At 34.6% G+C, this 8,635-nt stretch overlaps 1 protein-coding gene across 1 annotated transcript; it reads right to left on the minus strand.

Moving 5' to 3' along the window:
• Nucleotides 1-2,346: 2,346 nt before the first annotated feature.
• On the minus strand, nucleotides 2,347-6,005 carry LOC306877324 (GDP-fucose protein O-fucosyltransferase 2-like). Its single transcript, XM_079429026.1, has 3 exons — nucleotides 5,769-6,005; nucleotides 4,872-4,995; nucleotides 2,347-4,141 (listed from the first exon to the last, which is right to left on the minus strand). Exons 1-3 carry the CDS (start codon nucleotides 5,821-5,823, stop codon nucleotides 3,988-3,990), a joined length of 333 nt encoding a protein of 110 aa, XP_079285152.1. The 5' UTR covers nucleotides 5,824-6,005; the 3' UTR covers nucleotides 2,347-3,987.
• Nucleotides 6,006-8,635: the final 2,630 nt, after the last annotated feature.

The following is an 8,635-nucleotide window of genomic DNA, read 5'->3' on the forward strand; positions in this document are numbered from 1 at the left end:
CAAATTATTTGGAATGCATTTTCACACACACACACACACACATTCATACATATATACATATATATATATATATTCAGAATCTGAAGTTACCTTGGTAAAAGACCACTATGTCGTTTATATGATGTGGACTTTTACAATGGTAACTTCAGCCTAAAATATGTTAACAAGGCAAGTAAGGATAGCTGACCAAATTAATCCTCAAATATTAGCGGATTTTATCTTTTAAAAACAACACTGATACAGCTACATATGCTATGTATACATTATTTTATAAATAATGTAAATAAATAATTTTATTGTCTTCTAATTACCAAAAATTGCAGTTCTGTCTCTCTAACTCAATGCATTCCAATTGCCGCTATAAACTTCCTGGAACTATTTGAGGTCTATGTGACAATCGAGCATTTTGAACTTCTGTTGTTGCAACTGTTTCTCAACGGCTCTGAGCTCTAGTTGTTAAACCATGTGACATGGTTAAGCTACATTTCTTTGGTCTTTGGTCGCTATTCGCTAGCTAATCATAACATTTTAGTAGCTAGCAGCTTCATTTAACTACATTGTTCGTTTAAAGGGGTCATATGATGCGATTGCATGTTTTCCTTTGTCTTTGGAGTGTTACAAGCTGTTTAGATCTGTAAAGTGTAAAGTCTCAAACCCAAATAGTTATTCTTTATAAAAGTTAAGACTCTCCCATGCCTCCCTAAAACGGCTCATTCAAACACGCCTTCACATGTCTACATCACAGTGGGGGAAGATTTGCATAATGCCGGCCAAAGTATGAAAGAAGGCCTGATTTTTATTCTCGCTGAAATCAGTGGTAAAGTTATATTTACAACACTGTTCCAGAACAGTACAATGCATATTCGAGTGTGTGCAGTGCATTTTATGGAGGACTGTTTCCATAAAACAGAGCTGAAAAAAATATTTGAGAACTAACAATACATTGAATGAATCAGATGTGAATCGTTTTTTTTTTCAGTGAATCGGTCCAAAAGGATTCTAAAGCGGACTGAATCAGTTCACTCCTGCATTGAATAATAACAGGAGCGGAGAACAAAAACATAGCTGGATGATGTGAAAAATGACTTACAGTAAATTGAAAGGAGAGCCGCAAATCATATCTATCGTTTGCTAGGAGCTTTATTTAAAGTTCAACACCTGTATGTGCAGCTAGGAAATGTGTACTGCGGGTCAAGACATTTTCCAAAACAGAACACAATACAGTCCCATGCTTCTAGTATAACAAGCTACTTCCTCTAAAGGGTTGATTTCAGCTTCGTGTATAACTAGTGCCTAGTTTAACACAGACTAAAAATATGACAAGTGTTGTTGGTCTCAAATAGCCTACACAGATCTATCTTATTGGGCTAACGCATGCGCTATTCACTCAGATATTGTTATTGAGGATATAAATATTTATGTCAGGAAGGTTTCGATCTAAAATTCATTTTTATTATGTTATAGCTGAGTAAACAAGGTTTTTACAGAAAGGTTAAACTGTGTTCTCGTGATAAAGGTGGGGTCAACAAAAATTATTGCAATATGTTTGGCCAAAAAGCAGTTTTGTATGTTACCAATTGAACAAGTTATTCACTTTTTTCTTCAGCCTTTTCATGATTATACTTTAAACTGTGGTAAAAAAAAAAAAAAGACTGGTTAAAAAAAAATGTTCTCTATTCTACACTGAACCAATCAACCAGTTCAAATTCTTTTGTTCAGTCTGTTTTGATCAGACTATCTGTTTTCTATGACCTGGAGATCACATTCAGTGTTTTTGTTGAGTCATTGTGGTTGTGTAGGTTATGAAGTTCATAAATCTTCCCTTTGTCTTTAGGTTACATTCTAAAAGGAAAAAGCTCATAAAAATACATACATTTCTCTGAAATGTATCACCTAATAATGAACAGCCAAGATTAGGATCCACATAACATGCTATTGTTAAAATAAGAGACTTAAACTGTGAATCTTAGCTTGGAGAGTTTACCAGAAGCGTCAACAGAACAAAAGACTGAAAAACATCTGATGCTGCCCTCTTTTCTGTGAGAATAAGTCACAAAGCATTGTCTCCACCCACAAGATGAAGTAAAATGATCAGTATAGCTTTGAGCTAAACAAATTGGCATCATATGAAACCAGATTCATGGCCCAGGAGAGAGATCGCAAAAAACAGTCATGTAAAAATTAGCAAAACCAACAGCAAATTGTCTCTGCTATAATGTATCTAGCAGCTATGTAATAGAATAATGGACACATGCTATGACCCGAAGGAACTTTTTCAGTTTAAATCCTTATAAGAAAGCTCTTTTCAGAAAAATAAGATGAAAAACACTTGACAACATTCACATCAAGTGATCATTAAAATTTAATTTAGAAAAAAACTTCAAGAAAGCATTTATAGAAAAACTTCACAGATGAATATAAAGTACATCTTTGAATGGTAATGGTGAACATAAATGTACATTTCTGAACATAAAACAAAACCCTCCAACTACTTGTCATCATGTTATTAAAACAAAGCTAACGCTTCCATTACAGAGGCTTATCTTTACCAACTGCAATTTTAGAAACATGCTTTGTTACACCTCCTGGAATCTTTTACCTCATCTTATGAAAGGAAAAAAAACACTACTGAGTGTAAAAATACTGCATGGCAAAGTCTGTGAAAGCACTATTTTTGTTTGTCCAAATAGCAGACAGGCACAATACTGACATACATATCAAATAAACACTGGATGTTCATAAATGTTAATTGTCTAAGGGATAAAATGTGCGGAGACAGAAACAATTGGCAAGTAGCACTTTTTTTTTTTTCTTATTTGTAAGTCGCTTTGGACAAAAGCGTCTGCTAAATGACAAAAGTAAATAAAGTAAAGTAAGCACTTCAAAGGCAGGAACAGGGGTGAAAAATCATGTTGACCATTTTCATAAAAGGTTTGATCACAGTGTTATACACAGTTCATCTTGAGTATCAACAATCCAAATCAAAGAACTGTGAGAACAGAGCAGCAGCAGCAGCATACACAAATTCCACATCTAACACAAGACATGAGATAAAAGCCATTTGATATATTCTACTTATGGCTCACCTTACCTTCCTTAACTTACAAAGGCATAACTTGTTACGCAATGAAAACCCATTGGCTCTGCCATTAGACAAATAGTACACCCTTAAATGAAAATTTGCTGAAAAATGATTCACCCACAGGCCATCCGAGTTTTCACTAGAGAAAGCAGTATTGTGTTTTTTGCTGTAAACAACAGTTTGAAGTTAAAATTAGTTTCTTACAAAAACACTTTTTTCTTCACAAAATGTTAACTGATATACTGGATTTCTTGTGCATTACTGTGATGTTTTTAATCAGCTGTTTGAACTTTTATTCTGATGGCACCCATTCACTGCAGAGGAGCCACTGTTCTCCAGAACATTCTCGTTCATCATTCCTGGCTGGTGGAATGATCTTCCCACCCCTATCCGGAATGCTGGATCCCTGTCAATCTTCAAGCAACAACTGAAAACTCACCTCTTTCGACAATACTTGACTTCATCCTAAACTTTAATAAAAAAAAAAAAAAAAAATCTTTCTCTTTCATCTTTCTCTCCTTCCCTTGATAACTTATTTGAACAATGCCTTGGTGTTACGAGCACTTCCTCTGTCTGATTGCCTCTTCAAGATGTATCGCTTTACGTGTTCCCCAATTGTAAGTCGCTTTGGATAAAAGCGTCTGCCAAATGACAATGTAAATGGTGAACAAGTGAAAATGCCAAATTTCTCCTGATCTTTTCTGATGAAGAAATAAACTCATCTACATCTTGGATGGCTTGAAGGTGTGTAAATATTCTGGATATTTCATTTTTGGGTGAACTATTCCTTTATAAGATTGTATTTCCAACATGGTCAGCAAAAAATATTTAAAAATATAGAGAATCCTCTTAAATCTGATAAATCAGTTACAGTCTGTATAACAAGCATCAAATTTTCTGTGTGATCAGTAGACAATTTTCCAGTGTGTTGGTTGTTCACATTCTTTCTCGTCGTCACCACAGAATCGGTTATAGGTGGTTTTAGGGTCGAAACCTAGGATCTCCCTTTCCTCGTGTATTCTGAAAGAGAACGTTGAAACTGATGTCCCAATGAAATACCTGACAAAAACAACACAAATGTGAGTGAGTGATGTATGGCTGTTTTACAAAAGAGATAAGCCCTCGCTAACAAAAAGACTGCAAGATGAATTCACAGTAAAATGTCCCACAACAGCATGTGATGGGTAGGATCAAAGGTTGTCATATCAAACAATGAGCATTCTTTCCAGTAAAGCAAGTTCCTGAGTGATTGAAATGATTAAGCCATTATGTCATGTGGTCATACTTCTCTTGTTTTAATGGAAAGAATCTTTTGAGTCACACCCAATTCAACAAAACAGCAAAGAATCAAATTAGTAATACTCCTTACTCTTAAATAAACTTTTAAAATTAAGTAATTATTTGAAATATTATTTTGGCAAGTGAAAACAAATCCAAAACTATCAATTTTGCGATTATATTATACTCAATTTCCAATACATGGTTTAAATCAAAACAAAATTGTATGATTTCCTCTAACACTGACACTCTGTCTACTTAATCTTCTAGAAACAGCATTGACCAAGAAAAATTAAAGTCAATGAAAGAAATAAAGAAAAAAGAACAAAACACTAAAAGAAAAATCTCAACTGGCTTGAAAAGCAGCTAACTAAAATAGAGTAGGCGATTCATCTTTCAACAGTTGATAAAGCAGCTTTTGTCCACCTAAAGCATAAAAAAACCCTGCAGTGTCTTCAGTAATCGCTTTGTTGTTGACGAAAAAAGTAGAGCGAAGGGTGTGATTCAATACCTCGCATGAGCACAAATCCACTGGTCTATGATGGCCACCCCTCCATCCTTCAGGAGCTCCAGGTCCTCCCAGGTGGGCTCGTATCGTACCATCTCAGGTAGCATCCTTTTCAGTTTAGCTAGCTCTAAAAGCAGAAAATGCCTGATCTCACATACATATACATATACATATATATATATTTTTTTTTTCAGTCTCTTATGCTCACCAATGCTGCATTAATTTAATCATAAATATGGTTAAAAAAAACATAATATTGTGAAATATTATTACAAATTAAAATGACTTTTCTATTTTAATATATTTTAAAATGTAATTTATTCCTACGATTGCAAAGATGAATTTTTGGCAGCCATTACCAGTCTTCAGTATCACATGATCCACAGAGAAACATTTATTATTATTATTATTAATAATAATGTTGAAAACAGTTGTACTGCTTAGTACTTACTATTACTTTTCAACAATTTAAAGTGTCCTTGTTGAATAAAAGTAGTTATTTCTTTAAAAGAAATTTACTGAGCCCAAACTTTTAAACAGTAGTGATTAGGAAAAGAAGATTTTAAGTGAATAACAAAAGTCCAAATTTCTTATACAGAGCTGTTGGATGGCTTTAGAAGACTTCTACAAGTCTTCTGCTTAATACAGTACACAAATCACATGCTTTCACGGTGTTTGTTAGACATGCATGAATATTTTGTGCTCAACAGAAAAAAATGAGGTTTAGTAAACAATCAAATGTTTCACATTTTTTCAAATGAACTATTCTGACAAACATTACACACGGCTGATTGATGGGAAGTGTGGCCTTTATTCTGTGAATGTTTTGTAACCAAAAAAGGATCTTAAATAATTTGTACATTGTTGTTTTACTTTTTTCAGTCTTTATAGTGTCTGTACCTTCTCCGTCTGCATCGGTGGCAACAAAGACTTGTTGTAGCTTGTGCTTCTTCATGAGACTACGGATCTTCTTCACTGCTCCTTTGAGGCTGGGCACATCTTCTCTGTGCCCCCAGATGAAGTCCTTCCTACGCAAGTGGGCTCCCAGGTAAGGGCCTCCCTTAGCACTGCCCAGCCTGTTCTGGGTCCAAGAGTTTACAAAAGGTCACGCAACAAATATGACTGCTTTGTCACACTGAAATGAGCGTGGGTGTAAAGCATATGGCAAACATTCCAGAAATTGACATGTCTTGACATGTGAACAAAAGCTCCGACGAAGCTCAAATCCTTCATCTTGTTGCATAAACACCAGTTTGACTATATCTATTAAGTTGGTAGCAATGACACCAGTACTTTCTGTATGTGAACAATGAGAGGAGAGAATGAATGCAAGTGAGACATACTTTCGTTTGGGTCCAGTCTTCGTTGTACGGCATCTGGTCCTGTTTGTCTGTGGAGTTGAGATACTTGGCCCTAAACTCGTCTCCTATGATACGCAAGTGTTTGGCAAACACCATACTTCGCCGTATCTGTAGAACAATAAAATAAGATAGGCGAGATATCTTTCAAAAAGACTAATTAATACTACACTTTTCAACAAAATATTTCAAAAACTTGAGAATATTAATTTATGGACTTACATCCCAATAGTCCTTCCCAGCATAATGATCATGAAGGACAGTTTCAGCTCTGTCCAGCATTACTGACCTGTGGTTCAGTGACAGCAAATGTATAGGAACCCATTTGCATTTAAAAGCTATTTGAATTCAAACTTATTTCCAAAATGACTTACGTGGCGGTTAAGCTATTTTGTAAGACAGGAGCCAAGATAGAGGCATGTCCCTGAGCAGATAAACAGGTGACATTCAATGCTCTGGTCTCCTCATAACCCCAAAACCATCCTCTGGAGAAAAAGAAATAAGATTTCATAAAAAAATAAATAATGGACTGAATTTCTTTTCCTACGTATTTCGTTTGTCTGTGCAACACAAAAGATGATATTTTAAAGAATGTTGCTTTGTTTGGACTTTTTTTGCATGGACAAAAGTTGAAGGTGAGTAAATGATCACACAAACTATCCCTTTAAATTTCCGTTTGTTTTGCTCACAAAGCCATTGTTTGGCTTCAGAAGACATATAATTCATAAGTTGTATGGACATACAATACCATTTAAAGAGTTGGGGTATTTATAATATATAATATTTGTTTTTATTTAAGAAAGAGGATGCATTTATTTAATCAAAAGTGACAGTAAAGATTTTATAATGTTACAAAAAAAGATTTCAATTAATGCTGTTCAACAATATTACACATAACACATATTTTGAAATATTTTATTTTTGGGTGAAATTAAATTTTCCTTTAACAGCACCTGAACTGGCTGAACCTGTCATTTTAAAGCATTACCTGTAATAACCCTGTTTGTCTTTTGAGTACATTAGCTTTTCGTTGCACAGTCGTCCATCCACCTTCTCCTCCCATTTCCCATCCGTCCAGCCCTCTGCATAGCTCTGCAGCACAAGGATCTGGTCAATGAAGGGACCCCCAGACTCTGAGATCAGCAATAGACACAGAATGTGGGTATCATAATTGAGTCTCAGCTTTTATTGTGTAGTAATGCAGTGCTCCTATTCATATTTAAATACTACACTGTAAAAACGTTTACTGGAGCATGTTTGAGAAGAAAATACTATTTCAGTCTTTCTACTATAAACATTTAAGTCAGTGTGTTACTTTGTATTTAATTGTGGAATTTACTAGCAATTGCCAAGTGAAAAATGATTGTATATTACTAACTAGACAGTCATGCAAGACTGCCCTGATAGGTGAAGTGTGTATTTTCTGTGCCACTAGCATCATCTTTCTCTCTCTAAAACAAACAAGCAAACACACAAAAACAGCATGGCTCACCAGCAATAAACTCCTCATACTCAATGACTGGTATGTTAGCCTGCATGCTGGTTATGCTGAAGAACTCCCTCCACGGGATGCGAACCTGATGTATATCAGGGCTCTGCCAGTGATACAGGCGACCCCATGGAGGCAGCACTAGCACCCAGTCACCCTCTTTCCTCAGTGTCTTCAGCAAAGAGGCCATGCGAATGTACACATCTCTGCGAAGATTGAAGCCCTCGGGTGGATTTACATCATATAGGAGGTATCTGAGAATAGCATAATAACAGAATCATTCCTACTGTGCTGTACAGTACATTTTTAAATCGTGTGTGTGAAATAATTTAATAAAGTTTAATTAATCAAACTTTTAATATGTTAAATTCAAACTTTTGAAAAAACAAATTTTTCATAATATTTAGTGTGAAATATTCCAGGAGATTCTTCATTTTGTTCTTTTCTTTAATCAAAATGCAAATTTGTTATTTTCCCATCTATCTAAAACGCATTCATAAAATAACAGATTTCTTAGACTGCTATCACAAAGAGTTAATAATAAAACTGAACAAATTAAACTTTCAATAATTTAGTTGGAGCATTTTGGACCAATTTAATTTTTCCAATAAATGTATTATTCTTCTACCTCATTGGAAATCAATACCAAACTAAATGCATTTATAAAACAACAGATTTCTCAGACTGCTGTCAAAAAGAGGTTAATAATACATTTAATGAATCAAACATATACATACACACACATATACATATATATATATATATAATGCTTTAGATTAAGTCAGTCTTTTCATTTAATTTGTATTGATCTTATCTTAAAAGTGAATCATTTACATTTACATATAGTCATTTAGCAGACGCTTTTATCCAAAGCGACTTACAAATGAGGACAATCATTGTAATGATGGCAATTTTAAAAA

This window comes from Barbus barbus (assembly GCF_936440315.1).
Source record: "Barbus barbus genome assembly, chromosome: 11".
Classification (NCBI taxonomy): Eukaryota; Metazoa; Chordata; class Actinopteri; order Cypriniformes; family Cyprinidae; genus Barbus; species Barbus barbus.